Raw genomic sequence first — 24,523 nt, forward strand, 5'->3', positions numbered from 1 at the left:
TTTTTAAAACTTTTCAGACTCACACACACAAACCTGACACAGGAAATATATAATCAAATGAAAAGAGATAGAGAACTCATTTGAATTTTTATAAGCTGAAACTCTACTGCTACAGGACAAAGGGATATAGGACAACTGGAACGACCTTGCAACATAAGACAGAGATTCCTTACTTCATCCCTCTGAAAGTATATATCCTTGCATCTTACACAAGTACTCAGAGATCCAAAGGCAGATTATAGAGTTTTGTAGGTTATTGCTAGACACAGAAAAGATGAAAGCCACAAAATGGTAGGTAGGATGTTAACAACATATAGTCTCATCAATTCCATATTTTATAGATGAAAATACTTAAGATTCAGATTGGTGCAACAATTTCCCAAAGTGATACAACTAGTTAATGATAGAAATGAAACTTAAAGCAGATGAAAGGAAATAATAAAATATAAGAAAAAAATATGTGAGAATTATAAAAGCTAAAAAAGAATACATTTCTCCCCAGGTACATAACTAGAGCTTTATAGTATAAGCTGTCTAATCTTAAACTCCATGTCAGATGTTCAGGCTAATTATAATTACAAATTTTCCTCAACTTACTATCGATAGCATTCTGATAAGCCCATCATAAGGAGAAAATACCGTAAATTGCTTACATTTAGCCTATAGTTGGGTAAAATAATCTGTAATACAAAGCCTATTTTATTTTTTAAAAATGCTAAATATCCCATATAATTTACTGAATACTGTAGTGAAAGAAAAAAACAAAAAGAATGATTGTATGGGTCCTGGAAATATGGTTTCCACTAAATGCGTATCACTGTCGCACAATCATAACAGAAAAATTGTTCTGTTAAACCATCAGTAAGTCTTGGATATCTGTATGACTTAAGTTGTAGAAGGATTCTTACATTGAGTTAGGGCTGAATAAATGGCTTCTAAAGTCTCTTCTATCTCTTGGACCAAATGAAAAAAGTACTTCTTAGGCTTTGCATCTCCTTGAATATTACTGTCTCAGACCAGAGGAAGACAGTAGCTTCTGGTTTTCTGTTTTATTTTTGCTACTTTTTGTGGATTTAGTCTTCTAATTCTGTATAGAAATTTTGACTCTTACAAAAAATATACAATTTTAAAGTTTTTCCATATGCTTCATTGTAATTTTGTTACATATTATATGTAATTCCGAGATTGTTGTCTAAGTTAATGGGAGAACAAAACAATACAGAGCATTTGATTTTGTGGGCAGATTTTCAGAAATGTATGTATGCTATTTTCCTATACTGAAGGGTATTTCTAAGCTTCAAACGAAAAAGAAGATTTGGGCTATCAAACAATCAAAAAGAAATAGAGCATCTTCCATATGGTTTCTAGCTATCTTTCCTCTGAACTTTCCCACATTCCTTATTCCCATCAGGACAAGTTTTATTTCCCTGCTCCTACCACTGTCAATCAAAGCCCTTCCTTTCTTTTTTATTTCAAGTTCCGGGGTACATGTGCAGAATATACAGGTTTGTTACATAGGGAAACATGTGCCATGGTGGTTTGCTTAATACCTACCACCTAGGTATGAAACCCGCATGCATTATTACCTACTTATCCTGAAGCTCTCCCTCTTCCTGACAACCACAGGCCCCCAGTGTGTGTTGTTCGCCTCCCTGTGTCCATGTGTTCTCATTGTTAAGCTCCCACTTATGAGTGCGAACATGCAGTGTTTGGTTTCCTGTTAGTTTAGTATCCTTCTTTATTAAGTTTTCTTTTGACTGCTTAATGAGTTGACATTCATATGGAGAAATAAAAGTAAACCAAAACATTACAACAGTGCCACCTCAGTGTGTTCTTTTATCACTTAAATGAACTATGTCAAGAATGTTAAAGGATGGCCAGGGCGTGGTGGCTCACACCTATAATCCCAGTACTTTGGGAGGCCCAGGCGGGTGGATCACCACAGAACAAGAATTCGAGACCAGCTTGGACAGCATGATGAAACCCCGTCTCTACTAAAAATACAAAAATTAGCTGGGTATGGCGGGTGCCTGTAATCCCAGCTACTCAGGAGGCTGAGGCAGGAGAATCACTTGAATCGAGAGGTGGAGTTTGCAGTGAGCCGAGATGTTGCCATTGCACTCAAGGCTGGGTGACAGAGCAAGACTCCATCTCAAAAAAAAAAAAAAAAAGAGGTTTAATGTAAAGGTGTTCTCTATCTCACAGCTCACTAACCTTGGAAATACTGTATCTTCAAGGCTTAGCTAAATTGTCATCATTATGAAGCCTTCCTTCATCAGGGTAACTGAAAAATTCCCATTGTAGGTTCTCTATACTAACTTTATAGCACTTACTATTTGTATTAATCACAAGAGACAGATAGATCTTAGTCTGTTTCTGTCATACACCTTATGTCTGTCCCTGGTTGATAGGAAAGCGAGCATTCTGGTCTAGCTAGCCATTCAGGAGCTCAGAGCAATGATGTCTTCACCACCTTCTAGCTATATCCATGTGGAACATGTGGCCTCCTTGCTCATTATGACAAGAGTAGAGAGCTGGAGGATTTCTATGAGCTTTTCTGTGAGTTGGTTTGGAAATGACACTTGATATTTCCATCCACAGCCCATCCAGAACTAGTCCTCTGACCCCACCTAATCTTAAAAGGACAAGGAAATATGGAAAAACAGAATGTTGAGTGAGCACCACTTTCTTTGCCAGTACTTCATTCAAGAAATATTTATTTCGGCTGGGCACGGTGGCTCACACCTATAATCCCAGCACTTTGAGAGGCCGAGGTGGGCGGATCATGAGGTCAAGAGATCGAGACCATCCTGGCCAACATGGTGAAACCGTGTCTCTACTAAAAAATACAAAAATTAGCTGGGCATGGTGGCGCGCACCTGCAGTCCCAGCTATTCAGGAGGCTGAGGCAGGAGAATTGCTTGAACCCAGGAGGTGGAGGTTGCAGTAAGCTGAGATTGCGCCACTGCACTCCAGCCTGGCATCTGGCGACTCTGTCTCAAAATGGAAAAAAAAAAGAAATATTTATTTTTTGAGTGCTTATTTACTTTGTGCCAGGTACTCTTCAAGGCCCTGGGGGAGGAAGTAGGAGAGGACAACAATTCCTGTTCTCATGGAGCTTATATTCTGTATTCCATATTTTGGTTAATATTTACAGTTTTTACATATTCTTTAAGGGAAACTTGTGTCTTATATAATCCCCACTTACGCTAATAATGTACAACACATATTACAATGGTTTAATAAATAAGTATAAATATCACTGTTGAGTGTCTTCTTGTGCAGGAAGCTATACTCTATAATTTCATACAAAGAACACGCATACATTCTGTAAGTTAGCCATTGTTCAAATGTAAAACCTGTTGTCTGATGTCTGTGCAGGCAGGCTTTGAACTCTTCAAGAAATTTTTTTTTCTTTTTTTTTTTTTTTCTTTTTTTTTTTTGAGACAGAGTTTCGCTCTTGTTACCCAGGCTGGAGTGCAATGGCACGATCTCGGCTCACCGCAACCTCCGCCTCCTGGGTTCAGGCAATTCTCCTGCCTCAGCTTCCTGAGTAGCTGGGATTACAGGCACGTGCCACCATGCCCAGCTAATTTTTTGTATTTTTAGTAGAGACGGGGTTTCACTATGTTGACCGGGATGGTCTCGATCTCTTGACCTCGTGATCCACCCGCCTCGGCCTCCCAAAGTGCTGGGATTACAGGCTTGAGCCACCGCGCCCGGCCTCTTTTTTTTTTTTTTTAAAGATGGGGTTTCACCATGTTGGTCAGGCTGGTCTTGAACTCCTTACCTCAGGTCATCCGCCCACCTTGGCCTCCAAAGTGCTTGGATTACAGGCGTGAGCCACCACGCCTGGCCCTCTTCAAGAAATTTTAAGTGTTGGCCGGGCATGGTGGCTCACACCTGTAATCTCAGCACTTTGGGAGGCCGAGGCAAGCAGATCATCTGAGGTCAGGAGTTCAAGACCAGCCTGGCCAACGTGGCAAAACCTCGTCTCTACTAAAAAATACAAAAATTAGCTGGGTATGGTGATGGGTACCTGTAATCCAAGCTACTTGGAAGGCTGAGGCAGGGCGAATTGCTTTAACCCAGGAGGTGGAAGTTTCGGTGAGCTGAGATCACACCACCACACTCCAGCCGGGTAACACAGTGAGAGGGGGGAAGAAATTTTAAGTATTAATACAATTGCTTCTAGAATAAAAACTTTTGCTCATGGTTCCATTCATAAGGATTTTAAACTCCTTGAGAATAGGAGTTCTTTCTGTTTGGAAAAATGTAAACTCTGTAATTTTAATACAGTATTATGGGTCAGGCAGTTCAGAGCCCTAATCGATTGAAATAAGCATCTAAGTATTCATTAAATATTTATTAAGCTTCTGTAAGTGCCAGGTAGTATACTAGGGCTATAAGGATGGATTAGAAGTTTATATCCACAAGAAATCTAATTTTCTGTACAGGTAAACTGGAGTTTACTCTGGACCCAAAATAAGGTTTTTTTGCTTATCTTCCCCATTAAACAATTTTATCACAATTTTATTCACTTTAATTAGTCCCCCATGAAAAATGGGAGGGAAAAGGGGTTGAAAATAATTTATCTTATTTATTCTCTTTTGAATGCTTGAATTCAAAAGCATACCTTAAAGAATAGCCATACCTTAGAATATACCTTAAAGAATAGTCACCTGGTTTCTTCTTGAATACTATCTCCAAAATCAGTCTATTTCATTTTCAGGTAATTTTAACGATTAGAAAATTCTTTCAAATATATATAATATATACAAATGTTAAGTATAAATATCACTGTTTATACATATAAATATATATATTAATATATATTTCTTCCATATATACTGTATATACTTTTGTTTTTGTTTTTGTTTTTCTTTTTTTAAGACAATCTCATTCTGTGGCCCAGGCTGGAGTGCAGTGGTGTGATATTGGCTCACTGCAACCTCCGCCTCCTGGGTTCAAGTGATTCTCCTGCCTCAGCCTCCAAAGTAGCTGGGATTACAGGCACCTGCCACCACGCCCAGCTAATTTTTTGTCTTTTTAGTAGAGATGGAGTTTCACTGTGTTGGCCAGGATAGTCTTGAACTCTTGCCCTCAGGTGATCTGCCCACCTCATTTTCCCAAAGTGCTAGGATTACAGGCATGAGCCACCATGCCCAGCCTTCTTCCCTATATTTATCCAAAGTCAAAATTTTAATCTTTACACTATTTTTTCCTGTAATAAATCTTAAGATATTCTATGGTAGTTACTAAGTTATCCCTAATCTTCTTATGTCTAATCTCTTTTAAAAATAGTTTCAAGCTGCCTCCCTATTTAATCACTTTCCTTTTAAAGTCTATTTTTCAGTGCATTTTAAAGTGTGATGCCCCAAACCGTACACAACGATGGTTGAAACGGTGTAGAGTTGTTTAGTAAAGTAGAATTGCTTGAGATCACAGATTATTAAGGAAGTAATGTTTCCTGGAGTGGGCATATTGTAATTTGATTTCAAAGCATAGGTAAGATTCTTTTAAAAAGAGAAAACATGAGGAACATTTAAATAAATGTTTAGAAATGGAGCAAAAGGAAGATAAAAACAGTGAATGAGACTAGGGAATGTATTGAAACTCTCAGATTAAGTAGAGTAAGTTAAGGTGATTGGGTAGATTGCAGTCCTCAGGTAAGTGTAGTTTTGGATTAAATGTTTATTTCAAAGAGGAAATTTTAGTGGGATTATGTGCCATAGCAGGAAGAAGGACTACTTCTTCAATTCAAATTTGGCAGGACTACTAGGAATAGGTTGCTATTATGCAGCAAAATGAAGTGAGAAGGATGCAGTTAAAGAGGTCACATAGCAAGAAGATACAGGATTTGGCAGGCAATTTTGGTGAAGTATGAAGCACAAAACTCATCCTTTGTGTTAGAAAACAATATTCTTGTCAAATTGGTGGAAATAGTAATAAAATAACTAATGTAAATATAAGGCCTAACTATGTAGAAGATGTCATTCTAAGTGTTTCTCAGGTATTAACACATTTAATCTTCATAACAGCCCTATAAATTAGGTACCTTTATTATCCCCATTTTATGGATGAGAAAATGGACTCAGAGAAGTAAAATAATTTGTTGAATGTCAAATAGTAAGATGGCAGAGCTGAGAGGTTAATTCAGATAGTCTGGCTCCAAAATCTGTCCTCTTCATCACCATATTATATTTCACTGTGCTATACTGTTATGATTGATCAGCCTACTTTCTTTTACCTCTCATAAATAACTAATCTGTGCCCTTCTTTTCTTGCATGTGCCACACTTCCTACTCCCCTCAAGGAGCCAATGCCTTCCTGACCTTTTCTTCTTCCCTACTATTAAAAACTACTCTGTGGAAAGAAGCTAATAAGCTCATTCATTCATTCACAGCAAGGTATAAATGACTGATATGGCTTAATATAAAATAATACTTCTTTAGGGTTGACTTTTTTTAAGGGGTGTGTAGATTGTTAAGGGAACGTAAAACCTTAACCCAAAACCCTGCTGAAACTTAAACCATATATTGGCATAGGAGGATGAATAAGTTGGGTGCATGGCCATCTGTGCTCTTCCAATCTTACCATTTTAGCTGGCCTAGAGCTTGTGTGAATCCTTCTCATAGAAATAAGGAATGTAAAAGGGGGATGAAAAAAATAAGAGATCTTTTACTATATTGATAATATATCTGTATTATATTGATTCACTGATTTTAGGAATACCTAATTCTTAGGTGGAGAAGTTCTGATATGACCCCAAGAGACACAGACACCCAGGAGAAAGCTTTAATTTTGACAGTCACAGATGAAAAGAATTTCTAGGGTTTCAATATTTATGTATTTACATCTGAGTCAAAGTAGTGTCAAAGATTTTGTTCCTTTATTTCCTGCAGAAGTAAAACTCTCTCAGATGGGTCTATGATTTGTCTGCTCTAGGAATCTTATGGTCTGGAAATACTACCCTAGAGTTATTCTTGACACTCTTATTCTTATTTCACATCATTCATCAAGCTCCTTCATTTCTTGCTTTATTAGGTTTCTCACATATTTCAGTCTAGTTCTAATTCAGCAAATACTTATTAAGTACCTGCTTTATGCCAAATACTGTGCCCTGGGCATCTAAGTATCTGTATTCCAAATTTCTCATCTGGAAGAGAATATAACATGATACAAGCAGTTATAGATGTGTTTAAATACAGAAGTAGTATACAAGGGAGTATTACACTGCCAGAGAAGGTCAGAAAAACTTGCACAGGAGATGGAGCTTGAATGGGTTTTCAAGGATGAATAAGAGTTCATCATAATAATGGCAGGGAAGCACAATATTTTAGGCAGAGGGCAAAGCAATTGCACAGACATAGAAGCACAGTGTGGGCTGGCAGCTATTAATACAAGTGGTATTCCTACAGAATATATGAGGTTTGAACCAAGGAGTGTGGCAAAAAATCTGTATTGCTTATTTTCATTGTCAGGATCTCATACGCCTAGAGCATCAACTTGTTTATTTTTATGTATGTCATTATTTAAGACCTAGTCTTTTTTTGGTACACCACTAAAGCCTTAACTGTGTTCCACTTACTGAGACTTCAGCCACTGTGTCTTGTTACCTAAGTGTGTGTATGCAGTGTGTGTCCTCAGTCTTCAGTCCTCAAGACTTCATGGTAACTGTTTTTATACTGGTCTCTAAGAGTGGTAGAAGGAAGAGTGGCAACTTTTACTTTTATTATATGCTCATATAAGTTTTATAATCACATTTGAAAATAATAATTTTGAATATCTATTGTAGTTAAAGGGCTAATATGAAAATAGCGGTAGTACTTTGTTAGTCACAGTAATATAATTTACTATGCCAAATCAGTTCAGCAAATGAGTTTTCTGCTCTCTGTATATGCAACAGTATATTGTGAAAATAGCATACAATGGAAGAAAACAGGAAGAGGATACCTTCTTTCCATATCTGAGAGAAAAAAGAGTTCAAATTTATTCTCATAAAATTTCTACTTGTATCCAGCTCTCCAGGAGAAAAAATCATAGAGAAATATTGATTAATTTCTGTTCATCATAAAATTTGAAAACAAAAAGGTTACTTATAAATGAATATAATGCTTTAAAATTAAGTTATATGGAAAATACTGAAGCAAACTGATTTTTATGTTAATTTATGTTTAACTTTTTTTGAAGGATGCTGGACAGTTTTATGCTAAATATAAAGAAACAAGATTGAAGGAAAAGGAAGATGCACTGACTAGAACTGAACTTGAAACACTTCAAAGTGAGTTTTAAACATTAGTGTATTAACAATATCATATAAAACTATTTAAATGTGAATTATCTTTTAAATTCAGCAGTAATTAAATTTTCTAATTGTCTTTTTTTTCCTCACTTCTCGTGTAGTCACTTGTATTTAATGTATTTGACATGAAACATACTACATTATAGTATTACTTAACCACTCAAGTTCAATATCCCTCCCAAAGTGCTGGGATTACAAGTGTGAGCCACCGCGCCTGGCCTCAATATCAGAAGGAAGGATAAAATCACCTTGGCTCATGTAATTCCTCAATTCAAGGGTCATCCAAAGTCTGCAAAGCCCTAAAATACTTCAGTACTGTAATTACAGTTAATATTTAGTGCTAGTTTAACAGTTAATCACCCAACTTGCTGTGTAACAGTTGTAGTTAGGAAACCTGGAAATAGGCTGGGCGCGATGGCTCACGCCTATAGTCCCAGCATTTTGGGAGGCCGAGGCAGGCGGATCTCAAGATCAGGAGATCGAGACCATCTTGGCCAACATGGTGAAACCCCATCTCTACTAAAAATACAAAAAAATAGCTGGGCCTGGTAGCATGCACCAGTAGTCCCAGCTACTCAGGAGGCTGAGGCAGGAGAATAGCTTGAACCCAGGAGGGGGAAGTTTCAGTGAGCCAAGATTGTGCCACACACTCCAGCCTGGCAACAGAGGGAGATGCTGCCTCAAAAAAAAAAGAAAGAAACCTGAAAATACCAATGATTTTTGTTTCGAAAGTCTTTGTTTCATTTGTAATATTGTTATATAGCATGAACAACCTTGAATGAATTATCAGTATGTTGAAAAGAAATTATCCATTCACCACAAAGACAGTTCTTGCTAATTTTAGGGAAAATTGAACATATTATTTAAAAAGGTATTTTCTCAGCCCCAGTCCTTTTGTTTATTTTTGTCTTATCTACATCTTACCTCCCACCTGTATATACTATGTTTCTTTGCATTTCTTTCTTTTCATTCCAAGCACTTAATACTACTTTTATATATTAGTTTTGTTTACCATCTGATTTCCACCCCCAACACCTGCAATAGAATGTAAGCTCCATGAGGGTAAGGACTTTATCTGTTTTGTTACTGTTATGTCCCAGGTTCTGGGGATTTGGGTGTGATCATTTTAGGGGGTCATTTTTCAGTCTATCACAATCCTTCAGATGTCTGGACAGCTTTAAAACAGAGACTGTTCATCTTTGTGTCTGCAGCATCAATTAGTGTCCTGGCATGTAATAAATGTTCAGTAAATGGATGAATGTATGAATTCATGTAATGTCATGAATACTAATGAGCATCCACTGAGCATCTACCCATATAAAACACCATCTCAAGGGAGCACATAATTTAATTCAAAAAGTTTTAATACTTACAAATAGGAAATAATATTCATATCAACTATATAATTGTTTACAGACTTCTGTTAAGAGGAAGGAGTTAGAATGATAGAGAATAATTACATACCAAGGTTGACGTGTGTTAAGAAGTAGGAGTGTGCAAATGAAACTTTGTCATTTTTCTATAACTGTTATTTTAGAAAAAAATGGTACACAACATTTTCTAAGCCTTTACAAACGAATCACAGGAAGAGAAAAATTACATTTGTAAGAAACAAGAGAGGCCGGGCGCGGTGGCTCAAGCCTGTAATCCCAGCACTTTGGGAGGCCGAGGCGGGCGGATCACGAGGTCAAGAGATCGAGACCATCCTGGTCAACATGGTGAAACCCCGTCTCTACTAAAAATACAAAAAATTAGCTGGGCATGGTGACGTGTGCCTGTAAGCCCAGCTACTCAGGAAGCTGAGGCAGGAGAATTGCCTGAACCCAGGAGGCGGAGGTTGCGGTGAGCCGAGATCGCGCCATTGCACTCCAGCCTGGGTAACAAGAGCGAAACTCCGTCTCAAAAAAAAAAAAAAAGAAACAAGAGAATATCAGCTAGGCGCAGTGGGTCACGCCTGTAATCCCAGCATTTTGGAAGGCTGAGTTGGTTGGATCATCTGAGGTCAGGAGTTTGAGGCCAGCCTGACCAACATGGTGAAATCCCATCTCTACTAAGAATACAAAAATTAGCTGGGCATAGTGGCAGACACATGTAATCCCAGCTACTGGGGAGGCTGATGCAGGAGAATCACGTGAATCTGGGAGGTGGAGGTTGCAGTGAGCTGAGTTCATGCCATTGCACTCCAGCCTGGGTGAAAAGAGTGAAAGGCTGTCTCAAAAAAATAAAAGAAAGAAGGGAAGAAAAGAGAAGAATATCAAATTAATCCAAAAGTTACCTGTAGTGACAATATGACTACCATTGCATTGCTCTCATAGACACGGCTTATCATTTTCTATGTAATTTTTGTTAAAAAAAAAATCACTTACCTGTAATTTTGGTAGATGTGTTAGAATTCTTTAATAGTAACAAGACTAAGTATATACACTACCTCTTTTGAAATTAGGGGTTAAACATGAAGTATTTATCACTGTACAAAAGCTCCTTTTGGAGTTTTTAACTATTTTTCCAAAATTGTTTACTGACTTATGTTCTGCTTAAGAGTTTGATACAATTCTTAAACAGATTTAATAGTCTCTCGGCCAGACGTCGTGGCTCATACCTGTATTCCCAACACTTTGGGAGGCCATGGCAGGCGTATCACCTGAGGTCAGGAGCTCAAGACCAGCCAAGACAATGTGATGAAACCTCCTCTCTACCAAAAATACAAAAATTAGCCGGTTGTGGTGGCAGGTGCCTGTAATCCCAGCTACTCAGGAGACTGAGGCAGGAGAATCACCTGAACCCTGGAGGCAGAGGTTGCAGTGATCCAAGATCATGTCACCACACTCCAGCCTGGGTGACAGGGCAAGACTCCAATCTCAAAAAAATCTCTTCTTATTTTATTATTGTCTGATTAGATAAAAATCATGGACTAAAAATATATTTATATCTGAAAGTGAAATGTGTAACAGTCTTCTAAAACATTTGAAAATTCATCACTAGCTTATCAGTTACTGAAACTCAGAATGGAATAAGTAAATACCGGAATGAATATTAAAAACAATTCTCATACTATGCTCTGAATAATAAGACTGTTATCTCAATGCTGCTTTTATCAGTAGTATATTTAGAAAAGGTGATGGTATCAACATTAAGAATGTTAAAGAACAGTCACATTTACTGTTAACAATGTCAGACTGTCATGTGTTTTTTAATGTAGTCTCTAATGGTTACATGCAAAGAATATTTTAATTAATTTTGTTAACTCCATTACAGTATTCTGCATTGTATACTTCAGAATTAATACATCAGGCCCCAAGTCCCCCAGTGTGCATTTCATTTGCCCCATCCCTCTTAATTGTAAAGACCATTATCAGAATATCAAATTCATAATAACATTTCCATCTACTTAATTGAGTAAATGCATCTCATGTAGATTAGCAGTAGCTGTTTTATGCTGCCTGTTTTTCATGACCTAATTGCTAATCTGCCCCCATCTGCTTTACTGCTTAGATTGTACAGTATTCTCTGAGGGCTGTACTAGAACTACTTTTAGTAGGGTGTGATAATCTTATTAAAATGGTATTTTAGGTATTTAAAAATGGTATTTTAGATACATCTTTGTCTCGCATATTTTGATTTTTTTTTTTTTTTTTGAGGCAGAGTCCCACTCTTATCACCCAGCAATGGTGTGATCTCGGCTCACTGCAAACTCCGCCTCCCAGGTTCAATCAGTTCTTTCACTTCAGCCTCCTGGGTAGCTGGGATTACAGGCACTCGCCACCATATTAGCCGGCATGCCCAGCTAATTTTTGTATTTTGAGTAGAGATAAGGTTTCACCATGTTGGCCCAGGCCGGTCTTGAATTCCTGATCTCAAGTAATCCACCCACCTCGGCCTCCCAAAGTGCTGAGATTACAGGCATGAGCCACCTCGCCTGGCCACATATTTTGATAATTTTGTTTAACTCAGCTCAGTATTATTTTTTTTCTTGAGATTTCCTCTTTGATCCATTGATTATTTAAAAGTATGTTGTTTCGTTTCCAAATGTTCAGGAACCTTTTTGTTATATTTCTATTAGCAGTTGGTAGTTTGATTCTCTTTTCATCAGGAAGCATGCTCTGTATGAGTTAAATTCCTTTAAATTTGTTCAGGTCTGTTTTATGGCCCAAGATATGGTCCGTCTTGACATGTATTCCATGGACATTTGAAAAGAATCTGTATTCTGCTGTGGTTAATTGGAGTGTTCTACAAATATCAGTTAGATCCAGTCGGCTGATGGTATTGAGTTGTATATCATTGCTGATTTATAGATTTAGTTATGTTACCAATTATTGAGAGGGGGTATTGGACTTTTTGACTGTATTTGTAAATTTGTCTTCAGTTCCATCAGTTTTTGCTTCACGTTTTGCAGCTCTGTTGTTTTGTACATACACGTTTAGGATAGCTGTGTCATCTTGATGGATCTTTTTATCATTATATAATGTCTCTCTTCATTCTTGGCAATTTGTTTTTGCCTTAGAGTCTGCTTTACCTTACCTGGTACTAATATAACTACTTCTGGTTTTTTTTTAATTAATTTTTATATGGTATATCTTTCTAATCCTTTTACTTTCAACTTACCTATATTGTTATATTTGAAGTGAGTTTTAGATAGCATATATATGTAAAAAAGATGTAAAACCATGTATGTGTGCCTGTGTGTGTGTATTAAATAGACAATTTGTGTATTTAAACCATTTACATTTAATATAGTGATTGATATGTTAGGGCTTAAGTCTGCCATTTTATTTTTTATTTTCTGTTTTTTCTCTCTCATGATTTCTCTGTTTACTATATATAGCATTTCTCTGTTATAGATAGCATATATATGTAAAAAAGAAGAAAACTCGTGTGTGTGTGTGTGTGTGTACACTAGATAATTTGTGTATTTAAACCATTTACACATAATATAGTGATTGATATGTTAGGGCTTAAGTCTGCCATTCTATTTTTCTCTCTCATTATCATTTCTCTGTTTTCTTCTTTCTGCCTTCCTGTGGTTCAATATTTTTTAGAATGCCTCTTGAATTTATTTATAGTGTTTTGTTTTGTTTTGTTTTTGAGACGGAGTTTCGCTCTTGTTACCCAGGCTGGAGTGCAGTGGCGTGATCTCGGCTCACCGCAACCTCCGCCTCCTGGGTTCAGGCAATTCTCCTGCCTCAGCCTCCTGAGTAGCTGGGATTACAGGCACGCGCCACAATGCCAGCAAATTTTTTGTATTTTTAGTAGAGATGGGGTTTCACCATGTTGACCATGATGGTCTCGATCTCTTGACCTCGTGATCCACCGACCTCGACCTCCCAAAGTGCTGGGATTACAGGCTTGAGCCACCGCGCACTATAGTGTTTTTTAGTGTATTTCTTTCTATCGCTTTTTAATGGTTATAACAGGTATAATGCTATACTGTATATACATAACATATCACAGTCTACTGATATGATTTTTGCTATTTAAAGTGATATACATACCTTACCTCCCCTTAAATCCCTTTACCTTCCTTATTTATAATATAATTGTCTTGACTATTTTCTCTATAAACACTGAAGGTTATAATTTTGCTTTAGCAGTCATATATAATTAGAAAGCTTAAGAGGAGGAAAGTCTATTGCCTTTACTCATATTTTTACTCTTTCGTTCTTTCTTCTTTCCTGGTCGTCCAATGTATTTTCTTTTATAATTTCTTTTTCGTTTATAGAGCTTCCTTTAGCCATTATTGCAGGATAGGTCCGCTGGTGACAGATTCTTTTAGTTTTCCTTCACCTCAGGATATCTTGGTTTTCCCTTCATTCTAGTAAGTATTGTCACAGCATATTAATTTCAGGTATAAGAGTTATTTTCTTTCAGTATTTGAAAAATGCTGTGGTGCCACTTCCTTCTGGCCTCCATGGTTTGGGGTGAGAAATACACAGTTACTTGAATTGTATTTGTACTGCAGATGTGGTCTTATTTCTCTGTTGCTGCTTTAAGTTGCTGTTCAGAGTCTCAAAACTTCCCAGGGCTGTGTTCCCTTTTTTTGCTTTTTCGGTTTACTTATGTTTTTCAGATTGGGCAATTTATGTTTTTCTATTCTCAAATTCACTGATTCTTTTCTCTGTTTGCTTCATTCTGCCATTGAGCCCATCCATTCAGTTTTGAACTTGAGTTAGTGTACACATCAATTCTGACATTTCTGTTTGGTTCTTCTATATGCCTTCTATTTCTTTGCTGACACTTTATATTTATTTGTTTCAAGAGTATTCATTATTGCTTGTCATATCATTATTACATGGCTTCTTTAATAGCTCAGTCAAGTCATTTAAATCTCTCTTTCATCTTGTTGGCATCTGTTACCTTTTCTCATTGAAATCAAAGTATTCTTGGTTCTTGTTGTGACAACTGAATTTTTATTTAAATTTGGATATTTAGGAGTATTACGAAACTTTGAATCTTATTTTAATCTTCTGTTTTACCTGGGCTTCTCTGACAATACTCAAGCCATGGAATGGGTAGTGCTGCCTGTTACTGCTAGGTAGAATTGAAGTCTGAGTTTCCTATGTGGTCTGTTTGACAGATGAGGAACAGAGTGTTTATAGATTCTCGGGTGGGTCTGGTTGCTATTTGCTACTAGGCCTCCATTAATAACACACTGCCTGGGAGGTAGAGCAGGAATACCTACTTACTACTCCCTACTTGGCCTCCACCAACATTACATGGTGATGGCCTTGCTACCACGGGGCAGTTGTGAAAGTCCTGGTTCTCCACTAGGCTTCCTTTTTTTTTGAGATGGAGCCTCACTGTCTTGTCCATGCTGGAGTGCAGTAGCACAGTCTAGGCTCACTGCAACCTCTCCTTCTGAGGTTCAAGTGATTCTCCTGCCTCAGCCTCCCCGGTAGCTGGGATTACAGGCACACACCACCACACCAGCTAATTTTTGTATTTTTAGTAGAGACAGGGTTTCACCATGTTGGCCAGGCTGGTCTTGAACTCCTGACCTCAGGTGATCTGCCTGCCTCAGCCTCCCAAAGTTCTGGGATTACACGTATGAGCCACTGCACCAGCCCTCTAGGCTTCCTCTGTAACCACACTGTCTGGTAGAGGGTGAGACACCTATTAATTCTCTGTGGATATGGAGGTTCAAGCTACCCCTGCAGTCTCCACTGACTTTATTAGCAGGAGGAGCCTCCTTATCTTTTAGCTTTCTCTCTCACATCACCCTGGTGGGGAATTTGGATGACTCATTACAGGCTGGCAATGACAGAAGCCTAAGTTTCCCGTTAGTCTTTGCTCTCATGGTGGATAGTAGGATGGGGATGACACTACTTCCTGTCTTGTTTGTTTGAATTAGTGGTTATTGTCTAAAAGCTTTATTTTTTGGACAAAAGATAAATGTCTTTGCTCTCTCTTTTTTAGTCCTTTAGCTAGGGAGAGCAGGCTTTTTTTGTTTGTTTCTTTTACCTATGTGTGTGTGTGTCTGCCGGTTAGTGAGTTTCCGGGTTGCTAGTTTCACTAGCACCAAGTCTGGGATATATAAGAAACTCAAAGAAAACACACAGAACTGACCACCCTGGGTATTCCTTGAGTCCTGCAGTACCTAGCTGGTCAGCCTTCTCTCTAACTTACAAATTCTTCTTGTGTTTGTTTTATATATAATGCCTAATGTAAGATACAAGTAAACACATAGCTTGTTTACCCTTTTACCTTTTTTTACAATTCTTAGAGGAATGTGGAGAAGTTCTCTATTTTTTCCGAAATGGAAGTTTTATATTAATTTCTGGTATGGTTGGGATCTTGCCCCCCTCACCCAAATCTCATGTCAAAATATAATCACCAGTATTGGAGGTGGGGGCCTGATGGGAGGGGATTAGATCATGGGGGCAATTTCTCATGAATGGTTTAGCACCATCCCCTTGGTGCTGTTCTTGAGACAGTGAGTTCTCATGAGATCTGCTTGTTTAAAAGCGTATAGCACCCTCTGCCTCTCGCGCTCTCGTTTCTGCCCCTGCCATATAAGACACTTGCTCTTCCTTTGCTTTCCACTGTGATTGAAAGCTTTCTGAGACTTCTGCAGAGACAGAAGCACTCATGCTTTCTGTACAGCCTGCAGAGCTGTGAGCCAGTTAAAACTTTTCTTTATAAATTACCCAGTCTCAGGTATTTATTTATAACAATGTGAGAATGAACTAATACACTTTGTAAAGTGATTTTTAAAAGCTTATTTATTTATTATTTTTAAACTTTTAGGTTCCGGGGGAACATGTGAAAGTTTGTTACATTGGTAAACTCATGTCATAGGGATTTGTTATACTGATTATTTCATCACCACATATTAAGCCCAATCAATAGTTACCATTTCTGCTCCTCTCCCTCCTCCCACCCTCTAGGTTCAAGTAGATCCCAGTGTCTGCTGTTTCTTTCTTTGTACTCATAAGTTCTCATCATTTAACTCCCACTTGTAAGTAAGAACATGTGGTATTTGGCTTTCTGTTCCTACTTTAGTTTGCTAAGGATAATATCCTCCAGCTCCATCCAGGTTCCTGCAAAAGACATAATCTCATTCTTTTTTATGGCTGCATAGTATTCCATGGCATATATGTACCACATTTTCTTTATCAAATTGGTCATTGATGGGCACGTTGGTCCATGCATCTGCTATTGTGAACAGTGCTGCATTAAATGTTTGTGTACATGTATCTTTATGGTAGAATGATTTACACTCCTCTGGTTATATACCCCATAATGGGATTGCTGGGTTACATAGTAGTTCTGCTTTTAGCTCTTTGAGGAATCACCATACTATCTTCCATAATGGTTGAACTAATTTTCACTCCCACTAGGTGTTTCCTTTTCTCCACAACCTTGACATCATCTGTTATTTTTTGACCTTTTAGTAATAGTCATTCTGACTGGATTGAGATGGTATCTCATTACGGTTTTGATTGGCATTTCTCTAATAATCAGTGATACTGAGCCTTTTTTCATGTGCTTGTTGGCTGCATGGATGTCTTCTTTTGAAAAGTGTCTGTTTATGTCATTGGTCCACTTTTTGATGGGGTTGTTTGTTTTTCTCTTATAAATTTAAGTACCTTACAGTTGCTAGATATTAGACCTTTGCCACAAACATAGTTTGCAGAAATTTTTCTCCCGTTGTGTAGCTTGTCTGTTTACTCTGTTGATGGTTACTTTATGCTGTATAGAAGCTCTTAAGTTTAAATCTTATTTGTCAATTTTTGCCTTTGTTTCTATTGCTTTTGGTGTCTTTGTCATAAAATCTTTGCCTGTTCCTGTGTCCAGGATGGTATTGCCTATGTTGTCTTCCAGGGTTTTTAAAGTTTTAGGTTTTACATTTAAGTCTTTACTCCATCTTTAGTTGATTTTTGTATATGGTGTAAGGATGGAGTCTAGTTTCAATCTTACGCATATGGGTAGCCAGTTATCCCAGCACCATTTATTGAATAGGAAGTCCTTTTTTTATTGGTTGTTTTTGTCAGCTTTGTCAAAGGTCAGATGGTTATAGGTGTGCAGCCTTATTTCTGGGCTCTCTGTTCTGTTCCATTGGGCTCTGTGCCTGTTTTTGTACCAGTACCATGCTGTTTTCATTACTATAGCCCTGTAGTATAGTTTGAAGTCAGGTAGCATAATGCCTTCAGTTTTGTTCTTTTTACTTAGGATTGTCTTGGCTATTCAGGCTGTTTTTCGTTTTGTATGAATTTTAAAATAGTTTTGTCTAGTTCTGTGAAGAATGTCATTGTGGATTTGATAGGAATAGCATTGAATCTGTAAATTACCTTGGGCAATATGGCCGTTTAAATGATATTGATTCTTCCTATCTATGAGTATGGAATGTTTTTCTACTTCTTTGTGTCTTCTCTGATTTCTTTCTTTGAATTTTGTAATTCTCATTGTAGGTTTCTTTCACCTCCCTGATTGGCTGTATTCCTGTGTATTTTATTCTTTTTGTGGCAGGTTTGAATAGGACTGCCTTCTTATTTGACTCTCAGCTTAGCTCTTCTTTGAGTACCGGAGTGCTAGTGATTTTTGTACATCGATTTGTATCCTGAAACTTTGCTGAAGACATTTACTAGCTAAAGACGCTTTGGTGCCAAAACTATGGGGTTTTCTAGATGTAGAATCATGTCATCTGCAAACAGGAATAGCTTGGCTTCCTCTCTTCCTATGTCAATGCCCCTTAATTCTTTCTCTTGCTTAATTGCCCTAGCCAGGACTTCAGTACTTGTAATGTATTCAGTAGAAGTGGTGAGAGAGGACATTCTTGTCTTGTGCCGATTTTCAAGGGGAGTACTTAGTTTATTGAGAGTTTTTATTATTTATTTATTTATTTATTTTGAGAGATGGAGTTTTGCTCTTGTTGCTCAGGCTGGAACGCGATCTTGGTTCACTACGACCTCTGCCTCCCAGGTTCAAGCGATTCTCCTGCCTCAGCCTCCCGCATAGCTGGGATTACAGGCATGCACCACCATGCCTGACTAATTTTGTATTTTAAGTAGAGACAGGGTTTTGCGATGTTGGACAGGCTGGTTTCAAACTCCTGACCTCAAGTGATCCAACCACCTCGGCTTCCCAAAGTGCTGGGATTACAGGCGTCAGCCACCGTGCCCAACCTATTAAGAGTTTTTAACATAAACGGGTGTTGAATTTAATTGAAAGCTTTTTCTTTGTTACTCAGGTAATCATGCGATTTTTGTCTTTAGTTCTGTTTATGTGATGAATCACATTTATTAATTTGCATATGTTGAACCAACCTTTTTTCCTGAGGATGAAGCATATTTGATTGAGGTGGATTAGCTTTTTGATGTGCTACTGGATTCAGGTTGCAAATATTTTGTAACTTTTGTATCACTGTTTAATCAAGGATATTGGCCTGCAGTTTTTTTGTTGTTGTGTCTATGCCAGGTTTTGGTATCAGGATGATGCTGGCCTCTTATAATGAGTTTGGGAGCAGTCCTTCCTTCTCAATTGTTTAGAATAGTTTCCGCAGGAATGGTACCAGCTGTTCTTTGTACATATGGTAGAATCCAGCTGTGAATCCTTCAGGTCTTGGGCTTGTTTTTAGTTGGGAGCCTGTTTATTCGGGATTCAGTTTTGAAGCTTGGTTTTGTTCTATTCAGGGAATCAATTTCTTCCTGGTTCAGTCTTGGGAAGGTGTATGTGTCCAGGCATTTATTCATCTCTTCTAGGTTTTCTAGTTTGTGTGCATAGAGGTTTTGTGGTAGTTTCCATTGGTTATTTTTACTTCTATGGGGTCAGTGGTAATGATGATTTCCTTTATCATTTCTAATTGTGTTTATTTGGATTTTTCTCTATACTTTATTAGTCTGCCTAGTGGCATATATATATATATATATATATATATATATATATATATATACATTTTTTTTTTTTTTTTTTTTTTTGAGACGGAGTTTCGCTCTTGTTACCCAGGCTGGAGTGCAATGGCGCGATCTCAGCTCACCGCAACCTCCGCCTCCTGGGTTCAGGCAATTCTCCTGCCTCAGCTTCCTGAGTAGCTGGGATTACAGGCACGCACCACCATGCCCAGCTATTTTTTTTTTTGTATTTTTAGTAGAGACGGGGTTTCACCATGTTGACCAGGATGGTCTCGATCTCTTGACCTCGTGATCCACCCGCCTCGGCCTCCCAAAGTGCTGGGATTACAGGCGTGAGCCACCGAGCCCGGCCAGCATATCTATCTTACTAATTGTTTCAAAAAAATCTATTTCTGGATTTGTTTGTCTTTTGAATCATTTTTCTTGTCTCTGTTGCCTTCAGTTCAGCTCTGATTTTGGTTGTTTTGTCTTCTGCCAACTTTGGGGTTGATTTGTTCTTGCTTCTCTAATTCTTTCTGTTGTGATGTTAAGTTGTTAATTTGATGTCTTTCTAACTTTATGATGTGGGCACTTAGTGCTATGAATTTCCCTCTTGACACTGCCTTAGCTGTGTCCCAGATATTCTGGCATTTTGTATCTTTGTTTTCATTAATTTCAGAGAACTTCTTGATTTCTGCCTTAATTTAATGGTTTATCTAAAAGTCATCCAGGAGTATGTTGTTTAATTTCCATGGAATTGTATGCTTTTGAGCAAGTTTCTTAGTCTTAACTTCTGTTTTTATTGCACTGTGGTTTGAGAGTGTGTTTAGTATGATTTCAGCTTTTTTTGCATTTGCTGAGGATAATGTTCAATTATGTGATCAATTTTAGAGTATGTGCCATGTGGCAAGGAGAAGAGGGTAGAAAATTCTGTAGAGATCCATCAGATCCATTTGGTCTACTGTTGAGTTCGGTTCCTGAATATCTTTGTTAATTTTCTGCCTCAATGATCTGTCTAATTCTATCAATGGATTGTTGAAGTCTTCCACTATTATTGCAGGTGAGTCTATGTCTCTTTCTAAGTCTCTCAGAACTTGCTTTATGAATCTGGGTCCTCCTTTGTTGGCTGCATATATATATTTAGGTTAGTTAAGTCTTGTTGAATTGAACCCTTTACCATTACGTAATGTCCTCCTTTGTGTTTTTTAATCTTTAAATTAGGATTGCAACCCCTGCTCTTTTCTGTTTTCCGTTTGCTTGGTAGTTTTTCCTTCATTTCTTTATTTTGAGCCTATGGGTATCATCACTCTGAGATGGATCTCCTGAAGATAGCATACCACTGAGTCTTTTTTTTTTTAATCCAGCTTGCCATTCTCTGTGCCTTTTAAGTGGGGCATTTAGCACATTTACATTCAGGATAAGTATTAACATGTGTGGATTTAATCCTGTTATTACATTGCTAGCTGGTTATTTTGTTGGCTTGTTTGTGTGGTTGATTTATAGTGACACTGGTCTGTGTATTTTTGTGTCAGCTTACAGCAGCCTTTCATTGCTGTTTAGTGCTCCTTTATAAATGCTTATTTACAAAGACATCAAACACTTGCAATTGTGATGAAACACCATAGATCTAAATTCAAAACAATTGAATTTATTTGCTTTTTAAAAAATAAATCATCTCTTTATGCAGCCCAGATTTGTTCTGCTATTACTCTGCTTCAATGGTGATTTCATATTTCTCAGTGTAAAAGCATCATCAATACTTATTCAGTCATTTCTCCAAATAGCATTTACTATGTTAATAGTTTTGTTTCTCTATGAAGAAATAGTAAATAGTCATACACATACAAACACATATATACCCACATACAGTTATACTTGAATACTTCTGTTTCTAGGATACTTGCTGGGGAAAAGGCTAAAGATTTTAATTTTAATGGATATATTTACACTGCTTTCCAAAAAGGCTGTAATAGAATAATTCACCTTTCCCCCACCAATTTAGAAGTAGCCTTTTCCCTGCCAACAGTACATCTTAATTAGAGTTTAAATTTGTACTCATATGATTGGTATAAAATTATGTCTTGGTATTACTTAATTTTTATTTATTTAACCTTTAGAGAATATGAACCTTTTTTCTTATTCCTTGGCTATGTGGATTCGCTCAGTTGTGGGTTGCCTATTTATGACCTTTGCCTATATTTTTCTATTGGGTTGCTTATCCCCTTGTTCATTTATAAAATCTCTTTATAAATCCTCTGTTTGTACTCTGAATTGAATACATCCTTTTCAAGTCTTATTTGTCTCTTGATTTGTTTACTTTTTTATCTTTTTTTAAATAGCCTCTGGGTTTTCTTTCTTAACTAAGATGTCCTCTTCCTTTAAATAGTACATGTAGTTTTTAAGATTTCTTTTTGTAAAATTTTTATTGTTTTGGCTTTTAAAGATAGTTATCTTATCCATCTGGAATTTATTTGTATATACAGTGTAAGATTGTGTCCAGTTTTCTTTTAAATGGATATTCAGTTGTGCAAGCATCACTTATTAAATTATTTTCCCACTAAATTGAAATGTAGACAGTCCTATACTTATGATTTGACTTATAAATTTTTGACTTTATGATAGTGCAAAAACAATACTGTACTTTGAATCTTGAATCCTTTTCTGGACTAGCAATATGCAATAGGATACTCCCTCATAATGCTGGGTAACAGCAGCAAACTGTAGCTTCCACTTAGCCATATGATCATGAGAGTTAAAACTGATCCTCTACAGTGTACTGTGTTGCTATGTTATTTTGCCCAACTATAAGCTAATGTAAGTGTTCTGAGTATGTTTAAGGTGGGCTAGGCTAAGCCATGATGTTAGTTATATTAAATGCATTTTCAAATTAAGGATGTTTTCAGTATATGATACGTTTATCAGGATGTAATCCTATAAGAAGTCAACAAACATTGGTATTGATGGATTTTCTTTTTTTTCTTTTTTCTTTTTTTAATTTACTTTTATTTATTTATTTTTAGTAGAGACGAAGTTTCATCATGTTGGCCAGGCTGGTCTCTAACTCCTGACCTCAGGTGATCCGCCCACCTCTGCCTCCCACAGTGCTGGGATTATAGGCACAAGCCACCTCGCCTGGCCCCTGGTATTGTTGGATTTTCTATTCTCTTCTAGGAATTTTTCTATTCCTATTCCAATATGTATTGATTTTTATTACATTGGCAGTGTGATACATGCAAACACACATATACACACATACACATGGAGTGGTGAAAATACTCTTATGAGGCTATTTTGAGTTTGACTATAGTAATTAAGAATGTAGTTGCTTCTCAGTGTCAAGTCTCCAATTAAAATGGTGTATGTGTACATATATATAAATTTTTTGAGACAGAATATCGCTCTGTCACTCAGGCTGGAATTCAGTAGCGTGATCTCTGCTAACTCTACCCTCCACCTCCTGGGCTCAAGCAATTCTTACCCCGTAGCTTCCCAAGTAATTGCGATTACATGCGTGCGCCACCATGCTCAGCTAATATTTGTATTTTTAGTATAGGCAGAGTTTTCCTATTTTGCCTAGGCTGGTCTCGAACTCCTGGCCTCAAGTGATCTACCTTCCTTGGCCTCCCAAAGTGTTGGGATTACAGGTGTGAGCCACTGCTCCTAGCCCTAAAATGGGATTTAATAAAAAGCCCAGTGGATTTTCATCTATTAGTAACTACTCGATGCTGCCAGATCAGATTTTACCTTTGTAAAATATTGAAAAATAAATGTATACCATTTAATGAGAGCCATTTTTTTTTATAGATGAGAAACTTGATACTGTTCTAAGTGTTAACTTATTTTCCCAATATTATTTAGCTATTAGGAATTTATTTTATTCTTTAAAAATCTCAATAATTTGTTATTTTAAACATTTTTTAGAACAGAAGAAAGTTAAAAAACCAAAACCTGAATTTCCTGTATACACACCTTTAGAAAGTGCGTATATTCAGTCTTACGATCATGGAACTTCCATAGAAGAAATTGAGGAACAAATGGATGATTGGTTGGAAAACAGGAACCGAACACAGAAAAAACAGGTAAATAAACATCATAAAACTCGTTTTTATTATTATTTTTTTTAATATATATATTTTATTGCACTTTAGGTTCTGGGGTACATGTGCAGAACGTGCAGAATTATTGCATAGGTACATACATGGCAATGTGGTTTGTTGCCTCCATCCCTCCATCACCTATATCTGGCATTTCTCCCCATGTTATCCCTCCCTAACCTCCCTATCCCCTGCTGTCCCTACCCTATTCCCCGGCAACAGACCCCAGTGTGTGATGCTCCCCTCCCGTTGTCCATATGTTCTCATTTTTCAACACCTGTCTATAAGTGAGAACATGCAGTGTTCAATTTTCTGTTCTTGTGTCAATTTGCTGAGAATGATGGTTTCCAGATTTATCCATGTCCCTACAAAGGACACAAACTGATAGTTTTTTATTGCTGCATAGTATTCCATGGCGTATATGTGCTACATTTTCCTTGTCCAATCTATCATCAATAGGCCTTTGAGTTGGTTTCAGGTCTTTGCTATTGTAAACAGTGCCACAACGAACATATGTGTGTGTGTTTGTTTATTATAGAACGATTTATAATCCTTTGGATATATACCCAGTAATGGGATTGCTGGGTCAAATGAAATTTCTATTTCTAGGTCCTTGAGGAATTGCCACACTGTCTTCCACAATGGTTGAACTAATTTACACTCCCACCAACAGTCTAAAAGTGTTCCTATTTCTCCACATCCTCTCCAGCATCTGTTGTCTCCAGATTTTTCAATGATCGCCATTCTAACTAGCATGAGGTGGTATCTTAATGTGGTTTTGATTTGCATTTCTCTAATGA

The 24,523-nt window shown here is 37.3% G+C and overlaps 1 protein-coding gene across 1 annotated transcript in view; it reads left to right on the forward strand.

The window, feature by feature from the left end:
- The window catches only part of DNAJC1 (DnaJ heat shock protein family (Hsp40) member C1), a 237,775-nt gene that overhangs the window by 110,154 nt on the left and 103,098 nt on the right, over positions 1 to 24,523 (forward strand). Inside the window, exons 7-8 of the mRNA XM_003930662.4 lie at positions 8,194 to 8,284; positions 23,551 to 23,708. Coding sequence (XP_003930711.3) covers positions 8,194 to 8,284; positions 23,551 to 23,708 — 249 coding nt within the window. The remainder of the gene's footprint in view (positions 1 to 8,193; positions 8,285 to 23,550; positions 23,709 to 24,523) is intronic.

Source organism: Saimiri boliviensis, chromosome 8, assembly GCF_048565385.1.
Source record: "Saimiri boliviensis isolate mSaiBol1 chromosome 8, mSaiBol1.pri, whole genome shotgun sequence".
Taxonomy (NCBI): Eukaryota; Metazoa; Chordata; class Mammalia; order Primates; family Cebidae; genus Saimiri; species Saimiri boliviensis.